Source organism: Mus musculus, chromosome 14 (genome assembly GCF_000001635.26).
Source record: "Mus musculus strain C57BL/6J chromosome 14, GRCm38.p6 C57BL/6J".
NCBI lineage: Eukaryota > Metazoa > Chordata > Mammalia > Rodentia > Muridae > Mus > Mus musculus.
This window is the reverse complement of record NC_000080.6, coordinates 123,962,853-123,983,969: the sequence shown is the minus strand read 5'-3', so window position 1 is coordinate 123,983,969 and position 21,117 is coordinate 123,962,853. Positions and strand designations below refer to the sequence as shown.

At 35.9% G+C, this 21,117-nt stretch overlaps 2 protein-coding genes across 6 annotated transcripts in view; one reads left to right on the top strand and one right to left on the bottom strand.

Moving 5' to 3' along the window:
* Positions 1 to 9,529, top strand: part of Fgf14 (fibroblast growth factor 14) — a 703,246-nt gene extending 693,717 nt beyond the window's left edge. For 2 of the 4 annotated variants that reach the window (XM_017315845.2, XM_011244952.3), the window contains 2 exons: positions 3 to 201; positions 3,488 to 9,529. In XM_017315845.2, coding sequence (XP_017171334.1) covers positions 3 to 201; positions 3,488 to 3,624 — 336 coding nt within the window. In that variant the 3' untranslated portion in view covers positions 3,625 to 9,529. The remainder of the gene's footprint in view (positions 1 to 2; positions 202 to 3,487) is intronic. The other 2 variants (NM_207667.3, NM_010201.4) reach the window with 1 other exon arrangement.
* Positions 5,105 to 21,117, bottom strand: part of Itgbl1 (integrin, beta-like 1) — a 318,929-nt gene continuing 302,916 nt past the window's right edge. The window contains exons 8-10 of one of the 2 annotated variants that reach the window (XM_006518921.4): positions 17,193 to 17,339; positions 11,739 to 11,852; positions 5,105 to 10,685 (exon numbers count right to left, since the gene is read on the bottom strand). In XM_006518921.4, coding sequence (XP_006518984.1) covers positions 10,594 to 10,685; positions 11,739 to 11,852; positions 17,193 to 17,339 — 353 coding nt within the window. In that variant the 3' untranslated portion in view covers positions 5,105 to 10,593. The remainder of the gene's footprint in view (positions 10,686 to 11,738; positions 11,853 to 17,192; positions 17,340 to 21,117) is intronic. The other variant, NM_145467.2, reaches the window with a different exon arrangement.

Here is a 21,117-nt window from a genome sequence, read left to right as displayed (position 1 = left end):
AGGAACTTTTTACCCCTGAATGCAAGTTTAAAGAGTCTGTTTTTGAAAACTATTATGTAATCTACTCATCCATGCTGTACAGGCAACAGGAGTCTGGCAGAGCCTGGTTTTTGGGATTAAATAAGGAAGGGCAAGTTATGAAAGGAAACAGAGTAAAGAAAACCAAACCAGCAGCTCATTTTCTACCCAAGCCATTGGAAGGTGAGTACATCACATGCATCATCCTCTTGAGTGCTGCTGCAGACTTTAATTTTCACATAGATATATCTGGCATGGCCTCAGGAACCTTCCAGAGACAGATAGAAATGTTCTTTATTGGAGTGGTGTACACACAGATTTTTCCTTATGCTGCTTTGCTAAGCTTCATGGGGTCACCACGTGCAGGTTTGTGGTAGAACATGTGCTTAACATATGTAGGAGGAAGGATTTTCAGTTCTGTGCACCAAAGGGGGGGGGGGAATATTTCCCTTCTATGTACTTGACTGTCTGTATGTGCTGTCTGCATGTGTACGTGTGTGTGTGTGTGTGTGTGTGTGTGTGTGTGTGCGCGCTCGTGTATGCATATGTGTAGCAGAAAACTTTCAATGTCAGAAATCCTCATTATCCCAAATGCTCTAAATACTTCATGACTTTTGATTATTTGAAAAATAAAAATTTATGTTCTCATGAATATATAATGATAAATATATAAGAAATTATTTTCACATGGAACTTTAAGAATTGGCTTATTTTCAGAATATCTACGTAGTTTCTTTTGAATTATTATAATTCTTGCAGATAACCCTTAAAGAACTCTATAAAGTCCCATGCTACATAAATAATTTTCCTTTTATTAAATTATTCCCCTGCATTAAAGGAACTTACCTACTTTCAACTCAAAATAATAGGTCCTTCACATTTATTTTGATCAAATCCTAAGGCACAGGCTATCATGCTCTATCAATTAATTAGAAAAATATAAACATATGTATCTTGATCATTAATGATTCTGCCAAAGGGCTATTTACTATTATTTATGTTAAAATTTAGAGCTGAAAAAAAATGACCTTAAGTCTATTCCAAAGTTTTCTGAAGAAGTGAAATGAAGAAAAATAACAGAGCCAGCAAGCAAGCTTATAGAGGTGGCCCAGGTTCCTGGGATAAAAGAAAAGGCCACCAGGTCCCTCTTGAGACTGACATGGTACTAGCAGGGATTTCTTGGAGGTTGTAGCCAGCCTATCTATCGAAAATTTCAGTTTTTGTTTCAGGCTTGATGCTTTGGAATTCCTCAGTATTACCTCCAACCACTGGGCAGACCCCAGCCTTGCTCCTGTAGGTAGGTCAGGTTGGAAACATATAATAAATATCATGAAGGCCATAGAAAACATCAGAGATTCTCCCACTGTGGTATAAACAGTTTAATCACAAATAAATCCTATTTCTTGGTATTCTAGCTCTAAGGTGAACTGTTGTGTGAGTGTGATGTGTACATATAAGGAGAGAAAATTACTATTTTATCATGTTTTAAAATAATTCCTGGACAGAGGTACTCTAACCAAAACAAAGTGGTGTACTTTATTCTTTTAAAACACTATTTCTGAAAAACAATGCTTAACAGTGAAGATTATTAGAGGGATATGAATCTCAAACTTTACAAGCCCCAGTAGAGTGTAAATTATATATCTGAGAGCTTTAGGACAAGTACAGATATTTCCACAGTACCATTGCTTCTGGATACTCTGGGCAGTCACATCTCCCACTCAGCTTTATTTCATATGTGGTGTTAGAAGCATTGATACTATTGGGTCCTGATTTGAATGTGAGTGAGAGACTGGAGGTGCTTCCAGAATGAAGACTGTCTTTTTTCTTTTTAAGTTAAAAATAGATTTTTCAATAGAATATATTCTGATTGCTGTTTCCCTTCCACCAACTCCCCCAGATAGTCCCCACTTTCCTACCCACACATGTCCATACCACTTCTTTCTCTCTAGCCTAAGAAAAGAAACAGTCGTTTAAAATAATAAAATTATATAAAATAAAATAAATCAAAATAGGAAACAAACAAACATTTAAAAAAGTCAAAGAAAGAGCTCAAGATATACATACAGATGCAGAGACCCACACATTTACACAACACCAATCCCATAAAAACACAATACCACATATACATATATATACACATACACATACACACACACACACACACACACACACACACACACACACACACACATACATATACACATGGACCTGTAAGGAAACAAAACAACCAAAAGCCTAAAGTCTTAAAAATGTATTATGAGTCAAAGAACCTCTCATAAATACCATTGAGTTCATTTTATGTTTGCCATCTACTGCTGAGCATGGGGCTAGGCCTTTAGAGTAGTTTGTATAGCCAGTGAGACTTGATTGGTGAAAACAATTTTTTTTTATTCGTGAAGGATTATTAATTGGACACAACTTCCTGGGTTAGAGATTGGCAACTTTTACATACTTTTCAAGTCATTTAGCTCAGTGTACATTTACTTTTGTAAGTATGCTAAGAAAACCCATGAAATACATTGATGCAGATGCAAGATCCCTCCACGGCACTTGTGGAATTGATCCTAGGGTCTTTTCTGAAACTTCTAAGCTTTCAAAACCTAAGCAGCTTGCTGGGCAGTTCAGATATAATTATATTTCTGGTGGCAAATGACCTTATGTCAACTAGTTTTTCCAAATGTTAGATACTCTTAAATACTCTTTCCCAGGATTCTGTAAAAGTATTTTCTAAAAATGTGACATGAAGCATGGCACTCATGTCACCAGGCACAAGTCAGCCAGTTCCTCAAATTTTTCTCAGGCAGTAGTCTCAGCTGCAGTTACTGTTTTATACCTGAATCCTACTAATCATTTGATTTTTAAATAATGAATCAAAAGTAGATATAAATATAAATGCACATAGTTGCTTTCAGGACTTTAATTTGATCGTGGGAAAGGAATAGAAACAATTCTTCATAGAAGGCTCTGGATTTAGCAAAAGGAAGCCTTTATTATTAATGCTGTGTGTAACTTTGGAGAGGAACCCAGCATGACTGTATATCTTTTAAACCACTGGATAGAAAAATAGCTTAGTGTTCTCAGGTGAAAATAGAATTAAGTCAAATGCTTTTCCTTCTGGAGAGAAACACGTGCACACATGTTCATTCATGGTTAAATATTACGTGTACTTTGCTTTATAGGTCTACAAGGAGGCCATAGCTTTTATTTAAACTTTCCTAGACAAAAATCTAAGTACATGTATATGCATGTATTTCATTGTATAAATTAGAGAATGCATTGAAAACGATGTCTTAACTTAGGGATTGGGAATGACTGCCTTAAAGCTGCTGTCCTGTTATCAATGGGATTGAGTTCATTCTCAGAAAACAGACATAGACTGGCTGAGGTTTGTGCAAAAGGTGATGTGCTATTCTTGCATGGTAGCCACAAACCTCTTCCTTTCATCTGCCTTTCTTTACATTCCTAGTTGCCATGTACCGAGAACCATCCTTGCATGATGTTGGTGAAACAGTCCCGAAAGCTGGGGTGACGCCAAGCAAAAGTACAAGTGCATCTGCAATAATGAATGGAGGCAAACCAGTCAACAAGTGCAAGACCACATAGCCAGATCCTCAGGTGTTCTGACTTTCTTGTCCTGAGCACAGTGGAGCGATTTATCCTTACTAGACATTCCTGCTCCTGTGGCGGAAAAGCCCCAGCAAGCAAGCTGATGCTTGTCTTATGCTGTCTCAGACCTCCTTCTTTGCAAGTGGATAAATCTCAACCTGTGGTCCCCCTACACCAAGAAGACACCTGGACAAACCAGCTAAACTCAGACCATGGAATGCCCTACCAGATATGGAATGCCTTTTTAATATCTTTTCTGTGACTGTGACACTTCATGTGAATGACATACTTCACAAGTACACTCAATACCTTGCCTGCTGACAGCTACCCATAATCCTTTTTGAGTCCTGTTTCAGCGAAATCCATGTGTTTAAGTTCAATTTTGTAGCACACAAATAATATTGAGTAATTTCTAGTTAGATGCTGTAAACCTGTGCTATCATGGATTTCTCTTCTCTCCATTTTTACAGGGCTGCTCGCTCCACTGTCTGTGACCTTTAGCAGGGATTGTGTTGCTCTGAATCTTCAATGTTGCAGTTGGTTTGCTTAGGAGAACAATTAGGGAATCAGGAAGCCTTCTAAACCTATTACTACAAATAGTATCTATAAAGATTAAGATTGTTGTCTTTGGCTCACATTATTGATTAAACACACATATATGTTCTGTCTAGTAGGAGACGCTGTGCTCCCGAGGTAGGCATGGCCTGGGTGGAACAAGGGTCAAACACAATCCATGGAAAGCTCTCTATGATAGGTGTTTGGCATTCCCTCTTAGTTTCTTTATGTGTGTGTGTTTTATACATATCACAAGCTTACTGGTAATGGTAACATTTGCCTTGCCCAGCGAGCAAGACCCACTTAGTTTTTGAGAAAGTGGGTCCAAAGAATTCTGTAGGCCTTGTAGGCCTGATTAAGGTTCATTTTATTTTCATCAATTAATCCTCACTATTGGGAAAAAGAATAAAAACCCAAATCATTACAACTATAAGAAATATGCTACCTAAATCCATTTCCGGCCAACTCCTTCCTATTTTTAATGAAGATAACTCAGTGCCACACCTGATTTGGGCTGCATTCCAGTTATCCTCATCCTCAGCAAAGCATGGGCAAGGCGGCTGTTGTGTTCTTTCCTGCAGCAGCAATGCACACGTTAGTATAAATTAGACTTTAATATTTTTGGTATTTAATGACAAGCTTTAAAACTGGATGTATTAGGGGTTTTGTTTGCTCTTTTATTTTGGGTTTTGATTGGTTTTGTTTTGTTTTGTTTTGTTTTTAGCTCAGCATGGGGCCTGGTATCCTGGATGTCAGCAGTATATACCTCTAACTCAGCTATGTTAGGCCCAACAGGCTGGTTAGAGCTGATTTGTCAAGATTTCAGAATACAGTTTGTTGAGTACCCTAAATAAAACTAAAGACAACCCAACATACTCCAGCAATTGGGGTTTGGGCATTTGATTTATTTAATTTTGTTTTATTGCTTTAATTTCATTTTGAATTGAATTCTGTAAACTCAAAGTTTAGGGATACTTAGAAAGGCTGTGAATTGCTGGAGATGCACCTTAAAGATTTCATGCAAAGTGTTCTATAACAGATATAAAAAGCTTCAAAATGTTTAGTACTAAACTGTTTGGAAAAATATTTGTTAACTGTATGTACACTTAATAAAATTCCATGTTTTCTTCTCAGAAGAATTCATTGAGACCAAACTGAACCTCTTTTATAAGAAACAACTGATGTAGGATCAATGTACTGGCCTTGTTATTTCCATGTGGCAGGATGATCCACTTGCCATTGTCCCCATCTACACTGTACTTACTGTACACTGAAATTATTTTCTCCTTGTTTTCATGAATCTCCATGACAGCCTTTGCCCAGCATAGAAAAATTTTGGCCTGCTTAGCTAATTAAAGATTCAGTATAAATTTAAGTGTTTATGCTCATTTCGTGTTCATATAGATTCCATTTTGATAAATAAACATTAGCAAAATCTTTGAGTAGATTTATTGTCAATAATGCTAAATTGAAAATAAAACAAAATGACCCCTTTGACCTCTCCTGATTTGGTGTTATGCATAAATAGATAAAACTCATTAGCTGATTATTTAGGGAAGACATAGATTCATAGTATTTCGTGAAATATGAATAACTTGTACTTCCTATTAGTTGGGTTTGTAGACACAGCTTATACCCCTACACATGCACACACATCCCAAACCAACCTGTCTTTCTGTTTTTGATAGTCAACACTACCTGAGATTTCTGTTCTCAAGACCTATTTAGTGGTTAAAATTGAGGCAAGATTTATTTTTGTAAATGCCTAAGATTTATGTTAATGCTTCCTTCTGTTTTGTTTCCCAAGAGTTGTCTTTAAAAGCATTTATTACTGTAAGTAGGTATTCAAGTGGTTTATTCTAATATACGTTTAGACACATTAGTAGTGGGGTCCTTGTTATCTTTGATTTAGTTAGAACATTTCCTTTGTGTCTGGTCTCACCTGTTGCATGGGAAGAGGAAAGCACCAAATGATCTGCATGTACTAGGACTCATGTATCCAGAAGTGCTGGTATGTATTATTCAGTTTACATACAGAGAGATTGTCTGTATTGTACAATTTGTGTTTCTTATCATTTGTTGTGTTCATAGCTATGACATATCAGATCAAATACTTATATGAAGGCATATGGAAACCATAAAATAATTTTGTGTAACAAAATAGCATTGTATCACCCCAAATATAGAGAACACTCATGTAAATAAGTTGGTAAACTCAATTTTTCCCTTTACCATGCCAAAGAAAATTTTAGCTCCTTGATGATACCTCTCTTGCTATTTTTCTGGAACAAGGTCATCATTCCTTCCCTCAGAAATTCAGTTTGCTACCATTAAATGCAATCTGTCATCACTGATGTTCTGTATAGTAAATCTGATGGAACACATTTGTATTTATAGACTGTGTGTTTTATATCTTCCTGTATGTATGTTCATTGTACCAAGTCTATAGAACCATTCCTTCTGCATGCATATCTGGTAGGGGAGGGTTAGTTCTATCACCTTTTTTATGGTACCTGATTGCTTTGCTTATCCATCAACAGTGCTCAATGTTCATCCTCTGCATAATTCAAGCAACATCATATTTGTTTTCAAATAAGTTTAGTTCCTGAAAATTTTTTACTACTTTCCTTGGGAAAAATTATGAAAGACACACAAACAGTTTGTTCTGTGTAAAGAGCAAAAGGAATTGAGCACTTTCCCTATTATTTTGGAGAATGTAGAGTCTTGCTTTAAGTGTTTGCTTGTTCTGGGTACTTTGGGTGAGGATTAGATCAATAATGGACACTACAACTTTTTCTCTAGTGTTTCTAGTTATGGGCTTTTTAGAAAGTAAGCAAAATGTATCATATCTGACCATTTAATTAATGATTCAACTACTAAACCATCTTTTTCTTCTCTCTCTCTCTCTAGAGTGACCAATATCAGATTTGGTTCTTTAAACAAAAACTAAAACAACAACCACAAATCTTTTGTTGTTCCTTAAAGTGAATATGTATTACTTTGTTAATTTTTTCCAAACATCACACGTATAATATGTGTTTAATATTTCTCAATGATAGTTAGTGAGACTAAACTGACCAAGGTTCAAATTAGAAGAAACAGAAAATGGTGGAAAATGACTTTCTATTTTAGGAAAATATTATATCCTAGGGGAACAATTAGGCCAAATTTCTAAATATTTTCTGGAGCACAAGCTTAGTCAAATCCAGAATGTAAATTGTGTTGTTCTGGATTAAGAGACATAGATAATTAAGAGTTTTAGAAAGTGAAACACAAGACTGAGTAAGTGTCTGGAATACTGAGTAGCTTTCAGAAAAGTTGTGACAGTTGAGCGTGTAAATTAAGACTACACTGTATTTTTTTTCTTGTTCTAGGTTCTCATTTAGTATAATTCTGACATTTACTGGTGAGCTGATAGAGATAAGTCACTTATTCTCTGGTGCTGCTAGACTCCAGATGAACTCAGGATTCCTGAAAGGAACAATGGTTCTCTTCCTAAATTTAGAACTTTTGTCCCCTAGAGGAATTCTTCAGTTATGATTTGCTAAATAAGCACGGCGAAGATCATCAAAATTGGTGAACTTAATGTCTCCTTTTCAATTATCATATATCCCAGTGTAATTTTTGAAAACCACAAGTAAGCCAAAGAGATTTGTTTGTTTTCTTCTACTCATTATGAATTTGTCCTTGCTTGGCATTCTCAAAAAAGGTAGTTTCTATCTTGGAGTCAAAGTATAGAAACATTTAGATAGGAGACAGGTTATATTCTTGTCTATCACCATGTGCTTTAGTTTTGGTTCGATTTCTTCCTCTTCCTCTTCCTTTTCCTCTTCCTCTTCCTCCTCCTCTTCCTCCTTCTTCATCTCCTCCTCCTCTTCTTCCTCACTTTCCTCCTCCTCTTCCTCCTTTTACTATAAAAGTGTGTGAAATCTATCACTTCTTCATAGGTAAACTGATGTTGGCATGGCTAGGGCCAAATACAGGTAGACAAACAGACACACAAATATTAGCAAATAAAATTAATCTTTTTTAAAAAATCTGTTTTCCAAGAAAAAGAACTGATTAGAGTTTAAGTTACCGAGGCAAATACTACAGCTTTCTTCCATAGTCTATAACAGTGTACCCCAGAACACGGTGACCTACAACATATTTTCATGTTGTCCAAAATTCAGGACATAGCACACTTTATTCTTCATGAAAGAAAACATTTTTCCAATGTCTTAAACTCTATTCTGAGAACCCCTAAATGGTCAGGGTATTGCAACACTTTTTTCTTATGAAAATATAAGAAAGTAACACACACTTTTATGATAGATGCAATTTATAGAAATGATAAAAACTAGAGAGGAAAATATAACAATTAAAAAAGACGTGCTTAATGAGAAGGGCCATAAGGAACTGAAAGTAACTCCAGGGAAGCAAGGTCTGGCAAACTACCACACACAGCTGTGATTAAAGCCAGCCCACAAGCTGTTTATGTATGGCCTGAGAGTTCAGGGTAGATTTTATTTATTTGTTACAGTTTTAAAATATTACACATGAAAAAAGACGCTCCCTCAGTGGTTTCTCTAATAGGCATTATCCAGATTTTTATAGAAGGCTGAGTCCTATAGTAAGAAAAGCTGAAGGCCATTGTACCATGATGGGAAGGTTAGTGACTCTTAATGCTTGGAAGTCGCCCACCACATCATCAGAACTGGTATTGAATTATTATAATTGTTTTTTTTTTCTGGTTTAAAATCTATTTAGAGAGATGGAAAATATAGAAAAAAAAGAATGAAATCACACATACTATACCTTAATAACTTATATTTCCCTCATTTTACAAAACTGACATTGATTACCAGCTCAGTAAGTAATAGATATACGACCAGTATGTCTGGGTCCCCTAATCTCAGGATAGAGGCAACAATTTTATAAATATGTTAAATTCTGAGAACCTTATTATTATTATAAAACCAGCACCAGTGACCCTTCAAATACTTCTCGGTATTTAGTTTTTAAGTAACACAGTAGACATGTGTTTTCTTTACATTTGAAGACTTGACTGATAAAGTCCAAGCCATGACTCTAAAATATTTACACTATTAATATAAAATTTGCAAGTAAAAATTTCATCTTAAAACAAAACAGAAATGATTTTGCTATGTTATTTTGGATTTTACAAATAATTCACATTTAGGGAAAAGGTATTTTTTTAGCTCTAAATAATGGTTGATTCAACTATGTGTATAAGTAGATCTAACTGTATATATGCAAGAGAACCCCAAATATTGTACATTTTCATAATTCAATGTGAATTTCATACAGAGCAAAATTTCACCAGAAAATAAACATTTTGTTCGTATCATTGAGTGAATATTTGTAATTTTGATTTAAACCATTTCTAGAATTTTAGTGTCCACTTCTGAACTTGTAAAATCAATGCCATCCTTTGGACCCCACCATTTCTTTGAAGAAAAGAGAGCCATTAAAGGGAAATGAATGCAGTATGAAGACCCCCATGTTTCCTAACTAGACACTGTCTTCTTCAGAGGATAAATTACATGAAGTAATTTAAGTATGAAAAATCAGATTTCTTGTACATGTAACCCATGTCTAGTCTTAAAAACAAGATCTGCTAGTTCTTGGGATCTAAAGTGGTTACTCCAATTTATTCTTTTCTGCCATGTTTGTTTTCCGTGAGTAAATAGATATTGACACAGAATATAAACAACTTATGTTATTATTTATTAAAATGTCAAATTGTGCATTTATCATTTCTTCCTGTAAGAGATTCTTGTGAGTTTAGAGCCCTTGTGATCTGGGAAGCGCCCAATCCATCATCACACCTCGTATGTGTCTGTCATAATCATATCATATACAAATTCAGAGTCATATGGAATCCTGGAAAAATCTGACTGGTTGGTTTATGTGAGAATAAATATTATCCTTATATTCTGATACAGTGTTTCTGGTGTTGGGATGTGGAGTACTAAATACCATGTGATTTAGCATTTTTCTACTACATCTTTGTAAACATTGGATGTCAGAAATTACTTTGTTGTAAGGGCCTTTCTATTTTCTTTAGGGTGGTCACCATTGTCTGTGGCCACTACAGACATATCCCCATAACACAAATACTCCTACCTACCAAGTCTGACAACCAAATTCTCTGTAGACATTGTCAAATGTCTTAGGGGTTGCAAAATTGCCCTCTTCATTTGTGAAACACCTATGTTAATTATGGGAGAACAATTCTTTATGGTGTAACTTATATCAGTTTACTAAAGTTGTTTGAATTGAAGACCCAGTTGGGCAGTCAGAAATAGAGAAACACACAAAAGTCTGTCCTAGTGCTGTGTAATATGCTTTCCTCTGAATTTCTAAAATGGCCTAGAAATAAGAATCCAGTTGTCTCCCATGGGATCATTAAGGATATTCGGTACCAAGCCAGATTTCACATGCATTTCCATTCCATCCATCCCAGCATTCACAGTTTCCACAGCTACAGATTCCATTCCCTGCAATAAAATAAACACAGAAATCATGATTATGATCAGAATACACCATTAGAATATATAACTATGAACCATATCTGTTCATGAGGAAACCATTTATCCTCCCTAAAGTGTCTAAACATCTTTAAGATAATCAATGGCATCTCTTTGATTCCATAATTTATTAATTGAACAGTACCTACCTTTCATCACTCAGCTGGGCTCCCATATCACAGTTCTATCTTCTGTTAGTAGGCAAACCATGTATGACTTACAAATAAACATTGAAAAGCATAAAGCCCCTTCATATTAAATTAGGCAGACCTGAGAGCTGGAAGAAATCCTTGTCTAGTAAGGTGGACAGAAAGTGATTGTCTAATTTAATGTCATGCAAAAATAATCATATTTAACCAAACTAAAAATGTTTGATTACAAAAATATTTTGTTACTGAGACTTTTACCAATGGTATATTGAATCAGCTAGAAATCTAATAAGTGGGCATACATTTTATAATTAAAATATTAACTTTAGGTTAATTATTTAACTTAGTTTAATATTATTTATGGCCAATTATTAGAACTCAACAAATTTGGTTTGATGGCCATTACACAGTTAAATATTTAGTATACTCTGTTGTTATCTCTCATCTCCTCCCCATACATATTCATACATATATCCAGTTTTCTAAAAACAGCCAATACACCAACTTGTAGCTTGTGAATGCTGCTTTAAATAATACCCCTTCCCTGTCTGGACCATATTAAAATGAAATGGTTGTCAACAGACTTCTGTATTTGTATAATTGTCTTTGTGTAAGTTTATATAATAGGTTATTTTGTGAAAATTTTCCAGCAGTCATACAATCTGGCTTTCAATGTTTGCATTTTTCTAGGGAAAATGTTATTTTGTATTTACAGATGTTCATTTTTCCTTTCAGAGTTACTACACATGGGCATTGTTCATTTGAGTGCATGGACGCTGCCCTCTCTGCCCTATCTAAAGCAGTGTGTGGTAGATGTCATTTTACTCTATTGTCATTTGTGGCACAAAACAATTAGTGTAGGTCAATACTGTACCTGTGCAAATGAGACCATCGTGTTTGTCACAGTCTCTGTCATCACAGTCACAAAACTCCCCTGAAATATACCACTCTTCTCCAGAACAAATGCACTTTCCACAATGACAAGAACCTGAAATCACAAAGGGTGTTACTCACTGTCACCAGAGAAATAAAGGTTTTCATCAAGAGGAAAGTATCGTTGACACACTGACAATAGACTTGTAATAACCCATCTTCTAAAGGAAAAAAGTTTATTGAATAGCTGCTTCTCAGAGGGGAGCTTTACTTACTGTAATACATATAGGTCATCCGGGAAAGCCTTCCTTATAGATCTAGACCGTTGCAATTAGCCTTGAGCAAAAATGTTCCTTGGTCCAGTCTGGTGGAAATGTCAATGAAACAGGATGTGGCTCACCCTTAGAGATGCTCTCCCCAAAAGGTATTCAAAATAGATGGTTGACTTGTTTTTTTCTTTTTCAATTGAATTGCATTTTAAGGTCCCTGTTCTCTACAGGAATGTACTACGAAATTATATCAAATGAAGATTTTTATTTTACAATCAAAGAATTACTAAATTATTGAGCTAATCATTTTATAGTTTCATTTACATGCATTTCTTGAAATCGGAACACACAAACTTCATGCTGAGTGGCAGGGTGAAATGCTAAAAATGCAAACTTAATTCCGTATGTCTGATTGATGGCTCAGGCTTGTGCTTTAGGATTTGCTACAATCAGCAAGAGTTCTAAAAAAAAAATTTCTGAATAGGGTCTAGTCAATTTTCCCACCACATAAACTTCCTATGTGGTTTCCTCGAATTTAATTTAAAAACTATTTAGTTATTAAAATATTTTGTGGTAACAGAGAATATTACTAGCAACTTAAAATTAAAAAAAAATAGATTTGTGATGTCTCAAAAGGATTCTCTTGGTATAAATGCCTTTCAAGCCAGGCTTGAAAAATCACAAGGTTAACCTACTTTTGGTACAGCTAGTGGGACAAATACAGAATTCAAAAGGACCTCTTCCATTTCTTTGTTTGACTTTTTTGTTGGACACAATTTTCTTTTACTACAAGATGCTGGTAGTTATTCCTAAGTTACTCAAGTAACCAGTCACCTTGAGAGAATACAAAATAATAAAAGTTTTTAATGCAGTTAGAAAAACTCCAACTCGTTAAGCTTTAAATACACAGAGGAGATTCAGGGTTAAATTCTGAGTACTTCTGTTGATTAACATATGATCAAAGACTTGCAAGAATAGACAGCAGAAGACCTCAGTTTTGGGAAGTGGATGACTATGATACTGTCATATGTATCATGAAAGAATTCAAGTTAAAGTGTCCCAAGCATTTGTAAGCTCATGCCATGGAAACTGATACACATATTTTAGGTTAAAGAATCTCCCACATCAAAATTTCACTTTTGTCATCCCTCATCACACATCTTAAGGCAAAAAAGTAGTCAGAACCAGGTAAGAGATAATAACTGCATTATATTAATTTTACTTCATTGTTAAGTGCAGCACGATTTCACTTAATCTTGCTTTCCTGAGAGTCTGGACTGACTTTCAGGCTCTTTAGGTCAATATGTGGAGTTCTTCCAGTTTTGAGACATAATTGACAACCTAGCGGTTGCACAGGCCCTTATTGCTGGTCTAATGGGAAAGAGATAAAGGGTCCCTTGCATCCTCATCAACACAGAGTGTATCTTCATTTTAGAATTTACTTTTTCCTAAATTTAAATATTTTCTTTATGATTTCTAGGCATGGAAATGTTAACTACCAATTGTTTGTTTAACAAATGGTTTATAAAGCCCCTACATGGGAACTCAGCTGTCTATCATAGAGATATTCCCCAAAAGACATCACATTTAGTGGCTGACTTCCATCAGTGAAGGATTAACTACTTGAAGAATTAAGTACTTGTATTTGTTTCTAACACAGTATCTCTTATATCATGAAGTTACTTCTATAATAGAAATAAATGATTTTATATAGTCATGATATTAATATATAATATCTAGGATGCCTTTTTATGTGTATCATAATTCTTAGAAAGAGTTTACACTCACCTTTGAACTTATCATCTCTTGCCTGGAAGTGATTCTTATTAGTTCTTTTGTTTATGGACTATTCAGCTGCAAAGAATAGCAAAGTATTTTCCTGAAATCAGCTAAAGTCAATTTGGTTTATGTGGGCTGAGTATTTTGACAATTTGGAGTTCTTGCTTCAAATAGTAGATGTCATGAAATGGTGAGAATAAAACCGGAGTTTGATTTTATGTATGTCATGGAAGCAATTTTCGTGTTCACCATAATTGCAGGTGTGTTGTTTTTCTGTTTGTTGATGGTAAGTGGAAAAAGTTTCTACTTCTTACATAAATAGGAACAGTATACCATGTAGTACTAACACAGTGTATGCAGTCATTAGGACCTATTATAGATCTTTATTATAGAGAGCTCTGGCTGTTCTTACAATAACAGGGGTGGATTATCCCTCTCTAGAAAGGGGAAAAGCATGAGTAGAAGATTCTGTCTAACAAAATAAGTTTCCTGAACACTCAGAAATGAACAACTGTTTGACTCAGCAGACTTGGACCCATTTCCATTGGAACAGCAGCCCAGCCATAGACTGCAACTGGCCCATCCTGTCAGAACCCTAGGGGATAAACCTGGAAAATCACCACCACTAATCCATTTGATTTTATTCTCTAAAAGGACTTTTAACAATGTCTCTGTTTTTCTGGCTTTTATTATTGGGCAATTCTTTTTTTCATCTACTCGTAGAATATTCCAAAGACCTAAGGAGGAGAAAACAAACAAACAAAAACTTTCCCTGAAGATGAGAATGGAATACCAGAGAGGATGGGGGAATTGCCTCAGACCACTTTCCAAAAACAGCTGACAGACTATCTTTTCTCTTATTTTTTATTTTTTACACTCCGTATTCCATTCCCCACCCCTCCCATCCACCCTCTGACTGCTCCACATCCCACACCTCTTCCCTACCATACACCATCTCCATGTGGATGCCTCCACTTCCCCACCCGACCTGACCTCTGAACTCCCTGGGGCCTCCAGTCTCTTGAGGGTTAGGTGCATCATCTCTTAGTGAACACAGACCCGGAAGTCCTCTACTGTATGTGTGTTGGGGGCCTCATATCAGCTGGAGAATGCTGTCTCTAACAAACTATCTTAATCTGATTTAATCTACCACCTACTCACCTATCTAATCTGTGATGACTATCACAGCAAAAACATTTATATAGTTTCATAAATGAGCAATTCTTGCCTACAGATCTGGCTAGCAGCCATCTGGGAATGTCAACTAGAACACTACGTTAAGGTTGGTCTTGACAAGTATAGCATTTTCCTGTTCTCTTTTCTGAACAGTCAGAAAGGATGTAGCAGAGGAACAGATGAATGAAGAAGGGCACCCTAAACTTACTAATGACCTGGATGCAGCAATATCACCACGACAGGTTAAAGATACATTTAAAGATGTGTTCCATAATCGTGTCTCTAAAAATATGGAGTGATTACTTGAATCTAGGGTAACGTTGTCAAGAAGAACACATTATTGTGTCACCACGGAGCTAAATAAATAAATAAATAAATAAATATATAAATAAACAAACCCCTAAGCCAATAAATGAACATAAATCATTATAAATGTCACCATATATTCTGCAAAGGTAGCTAAACTTAGGGGCAACATGGCCACTAAGCATATCTCTTTTGGTCATTTTCAAAGACAATTTCTGTCAGGGGTTAAGGCCGCATTCCATTACTGACTTTACTCTTCATACATCAAGCCTGAAAAAATGCTGCAACCTGATACCCCAGCAGGCAGTTTTCACTATTGTACTAATGACACCATCTGTTATGAAGGTCACAAAAATGTATCTTGTTTTAAATTTTTCTATGGAGTGATTTATTGTCTTGGCTATAAATTTGTAAGAAATAAAATGCTATTTCCTCATCGTCTCCTGAAGTGATGGCTTTATTCCCAGTTCCCAGCAAGTGCGACGTTCGCACTTGTCATTTCAGTAGGGATGGGTTCTAAAGTATATTGGCATGCAGTCACAAGCCAATCTCTGACTCACACCAGTACCTGGCAAGTGGGTAAATATACTTTTTTTTATATATACTTTGAGATTACCAGGACGAGGGTTTTCCGGTGTGGATTTTGGAAAAATTATACAGAATTCAGACAAGTCCATGAGATTTATCAAGGATACAGAGTAGAAGGATGTGAGGGCATCTTTCTCATTCACCATGCTTGAAATACATGAAATACAGCCTCTCACATGCTACATTTTTATTGTAGTTCTTGAGGTGAACTGTGGGATGATGCTCTCCATGGAGACCAGGAATAACATCCTTGTTATTCTCTATAATAAAGACAAATTACAGTTGCAAGAGCTCATCCTCGGCCCTTTCTTCTATAACCCAGAATGAATGCCAGAAGAAAGGAAAAGAAATAATCTTCAGTTACCTGCTGCCCACCGTTAATGTGAGCTATGAAATTCAAAATGGAAAGCTCTGGGAAGCCTTTACATTCCTCTGAATTTAGCCATACCCAAGCATTCTATCTACTTAGAAATTGTAAATTCTCAACCTTTGTTGATCTTTCATTGTCTTCCCACCACCCAAAGCAAATAACTGAGAAAGCATTAAATATTGATTTGTGTTGGATTTGGTCATGAGGAAATACCTTTGTGTCAGTACTTAATCAAATTTTGTACTTTTTCAGTTTTTTGAAAAAGATTTATCTCATTGAAAATTATGTATGTGCAGATTCAGTGCACATGAGAGAAAGCATCATGCAAGTAAGAAGAGAGTATTTGATCCCCTCCATCTAGTATAACTGTTGCAGTTCCGAGTTACTCAATGTGAGTATTAGAAACAGCAAATGCTCTTAATTGCTGAGCCCTCTCTCCAGAATCCCTCAACTGTGATTTTTTGCTTTGTTTATTTACTTATTTATTTATTTACTGCACTTCTATATGCGATTGCCTAGCTGAGAATTCTGAAACTGTAATGAGGACTCAATGTTTGTAGTTTTTAGTGAGTAATTTTGCATAAAAGTCAGGTTAGGGAATAAATAAACTGTAACTCTCGCACTGGGGAATCTAATTTTGTGCATTCTTATGGTATTTGCAACTGGGCATCACTCAGTAAAAGCCTATTTATGATGAGGTTCTAAACAAAATATATTTTAAAAACCACACCTGTGTTTTAACATGAATGAAGTCTTCATTTGTGAAAACTTGAGGAAGATCCTTCCATCTTTTGCACAGACAAAAACTCAGCTCCCATATCTCCTGTTGCTGATGCTCTACTTTCAAGGTTCACACACAAGCTTAGTGGCTTTTCTCAGACAAAGTTTATTCTGTTTGCTACCTGCTGTTCTGAGGTACCTCATGTCTGAAAAGACATTCAGTCCAGACTCTGACAGTGATACTCACCCTTCCCTGAGCACAATGTGCCATCTGCTGACTCACACAGACTCCTGCTTTGTTCTTCTGTCATATTACACTTCCGCAGGTGTTGGCAGAGCTTACCAAACCATCCTTTCTCACAAACACAGCGACCACAGGAGCACATGCCATGGCCTGCATAGCAACCATAGAATAAGGTAAGGGGAGCATATGAATAAATAGCCAGAAAAAAATCAGAATTTGTAATCTAGAAAGTGCAAATCATAGGTCCTCATCTCCCATTAGACATACTTTCCTTACACATACAATCATTCTGACACATCTTTATTTAAAATAGTGTCCCAAAAGAGATCTAGCTTAGCATGGCATATTTGGATGTGCTGTAGAAAAGAAACTTGCATGAAAGAAATATTGAAATTATGTGAAATGGAATTATGGCTCCTGTCTGGATATTAGTCCCTTCTCATTGCGTTTCTGTCAGCATGTGCTGGTGTCGTTCTTCATGTGCACACCTCAACAGTTCAATCTTGAAGGCTAGTCACAATGTCACTGCTTTCAGCATTATTAATTGCTCTCCTGGGGCTTAATAATGATAACAAATGACATTCCTAAGGATTTTATCTTTGTCCTTACCTCTTCATGAACAGGAGCAGATAGAGTGTAAGTACGGGTGCTATTTATTGGTATATAAAAGTGAAAAATTGCACGAGTTTTATGCTCACATTTGATCTTTTGTTTTTGTCCTTTTCTGATGTCTTTGTTTTGAGATGTTTATTCTGTGATGTGAAACTGTTTTTGCGACAGTTATGGGGTTATATAGTTTATGTATGAAGTATACACTGTTTAACTGTGTATAAGCTGCAATGTACTAGACTTCTGAATTTTCCAATTTAGTTTCCTATTTATATTTTGTTTTCTTTTTTTTTTGTGGTTGTCACACTTTCTCACAGCTTGATCACTCTCTGACTTAGTTATTTGACTGGAATTTCTCAAGTATATATTATACACAGAATGAATTGCCAGGAACCAGAGCATAGGAAATGAAAGATGATGGGCAAAGTGATCCTGACATGTTCCCAAGAACATGTATTATTGTCATCTATACATTGCTTCTGGCACTGTGACCCCCATTCTCTCTTGTCCCATCTCTGTACATGAAAAAGTTAATGGACAGGACTCCCTTGTTGAGAACTCATTACTGTTAATTTAACATAACCACTCATGAATCCAGGTTTTCCAAAACATATGACAATATAGAATAAAAATATTAATAAAAAAACAGATAAAAAACCAATAAAAAAAAAACAATTAAATGAGTATACCTATTCCCAAAAGCCTTCCCTCATAAATGCTGTATTGTCTCAACCAGTGAAGTTTGGTGCTGTCTTCATCTTACAGACAGGAAGCTGAACCTCTGAGGACTTCAAGTTTCACGTCAGATCTAGACACACAGAACCAGATCTTGGGTCTAGTTCTCTTATTTCAAGGTCCATGTGCCTTCTATAGCAGCACAGCACCTTTCATTTTGGGAAAGGAGTTGCCTAGAAATAATTTCTTAATATTTTTCTTTTTAATTCCTGCTTCTTAATATTTGTCTTTTTAACTCTGCAGGCTTGTTCTTAGCTCTTTCCCCTTCTAAGACCTCTTTCCTCCTCATAACTAGATTCCTTATGTTCTTTGATAGTCCACATTGATTGTATCCTCCTGCTTGTTTTTATGATGTAATAGATGATTCCCTCTACCTTCCTTTAATCATTTTCAGTTACCTGTCTTTGACAATTAATCAAACCATGGAATTTCTATTTCTGTCTCTATCTGCCTCTGTCTCTTTGCCTCTGTCTCTCTCTGTCTTGTCTATCTCTATCCCTGTCTCTGTCTCTCTGTTTATCTCTGTCTTCTTTTCTCTCTTTGTCTCTGTCTCTTTCTGTCTCTATCTCTCTGTCTCTATGTCTCTGTCTCTGTCTCTGTGTGTGTGTGTGTGTGTGTGTGTGTGTGTGTGTGTGCGCGCACACACACGTGGTATGTGGTGTGCCTCAAGAAGCTGGAAAAGAGCATTAGATCACCTGGAGATAGAATTATGAGGTACTGACAACAGAATCTGGTACCCCCAGAAGAGTGCTTATAACTAGTGAGCCATCTCTCCATCATCCATCCACACCTGCACCTTACTTTTGAAACAGGATTTTACACTGACCATGGGGATGGTTGACTTGGCTAGTCTGCTGGCTTGGAAAACACAGTGATCTCTCTGTCTTTGCCTTTCATATAATGTATATGACACCATGTTTGCCTTTCACGTGGCTCATCATGCTTCCACGGCAAGTGCTCCATCAGTGGAGTCATGTCTTCAGCCCAAATCATGAGATTTCTGTTAACTATAAATATTTCAGGGCTGTGCTTCCAGTACATAAATATCCCAAGGCCTGTTCCTATGACACTACCTGCCTTTCTGTCACCCCCATAATTGGAACTTTCTTAATTTCATCATATAACTTTCTTTCTAAAAGTGATCTTTTGTTATTTTTCAATTTCTTTTAAAAGCACAACTGTTCTAGTCATTCAGTTCAAAATGTTTTAAATAATGATTGAATCTCTTCAACTCCCCCCATCAAGGGAGCTGTCAATTCCTGTTAGCATTACCTGCAACGTAGTATCATAAACCTTTGAGATACTTCTCTACTGGGTCTCTCACATTCTTGCCCACACTGCCCTATCCTATACTTCTCAAATCATAGTTTTTCTCCTAGTTCTATTGTGATTTCCTTTTGCTCAACCAGGAGGTCTTTGATATGCTATAGATTGCTAAAAGGTAGAGCTTCAAGCTTCTTTTTATAATTTTATTTCTTCTCTTCTCTCTTTAACCTCACTGACACATTTCCTATGTGTTTCTTATACTTGCTGAAGTGAAATGCCTTTCTCTCTCAATATATTCAAGCCCTGCTACAAATTTCAGCAAATAAATGAGTAGTATACTTCCACAAAAAATTTTCCAAATAAAACTCATTTAATCCCCTCTGAATTTATTCTCTCTCTCTCTCTCTCTCTCTCTCTCTCTCTCTCTCTGTGTGTGCATATTTGTATGTTTGCATGTTTGTGTTACTTGGATTCAAATCCAAGGGTTGTGCATAATTTGTAGCAGTTTACGGTAATCTGAGCTATGTCTTGAAACTTCTATACGATTTTATTTCTCACTTTGCATGGAAATCTCTAGTGTGAAGGAGAGAATTCTGCTATTACTTAAAGAATCAATGGCTCCTCACAGAGAATAATATAATACAAAATTTGTAGGTGAGGAAAAAGTCCATATTTGCCATTTATCAGCTCATTTATCAAATCCTTTTACAAAAAAAAAATGCCAACTGTACCATATAATCATCAAAATGGATCGATATTTACATTTTGATTTGTCATTTATATGCAACTTCCCTTTACTTAAAATATTAATCAATTTTAATAGCATATTCTTTAAGAGTTGTTATGAATCAGTCATCAACTCAAGAAATATTTGTTATGTACCTGGATATTTTATTAGCAGTTTGTAATATAGTAGAATAAAGCATGCATTGGCCCTATTTTCATGGCACTTATAGTTTACTAGGTGTGAACACAAGTCACAGCAAAAAATACACTTGGGTTACTGGAGCTTGTAGAGTCTGTTACTACATTCAATGGTGAAAACAGGGCAAACAAGGGTACTCAGAGAAGTATACAGCAAAACCAGGCATAAAAAGGAGCCAGGCAGTCAATGTTCTAGGAACAGAGCCTAGAAATCCTTGGGACAAGAAATAGCTGAGCATGTTTTAGGCAGTGAAGGCCAACTGTTTGAACAATAATCAAACAGGAGTAAAATTCAGAAATGCTTACATAGCAAGTTTCTTATTTTGTATAAAGAATTTAAACCCAAGAGAAATGGGGGAATGCTAGAAGATATTAAGCCAGATGTTGTGGCATA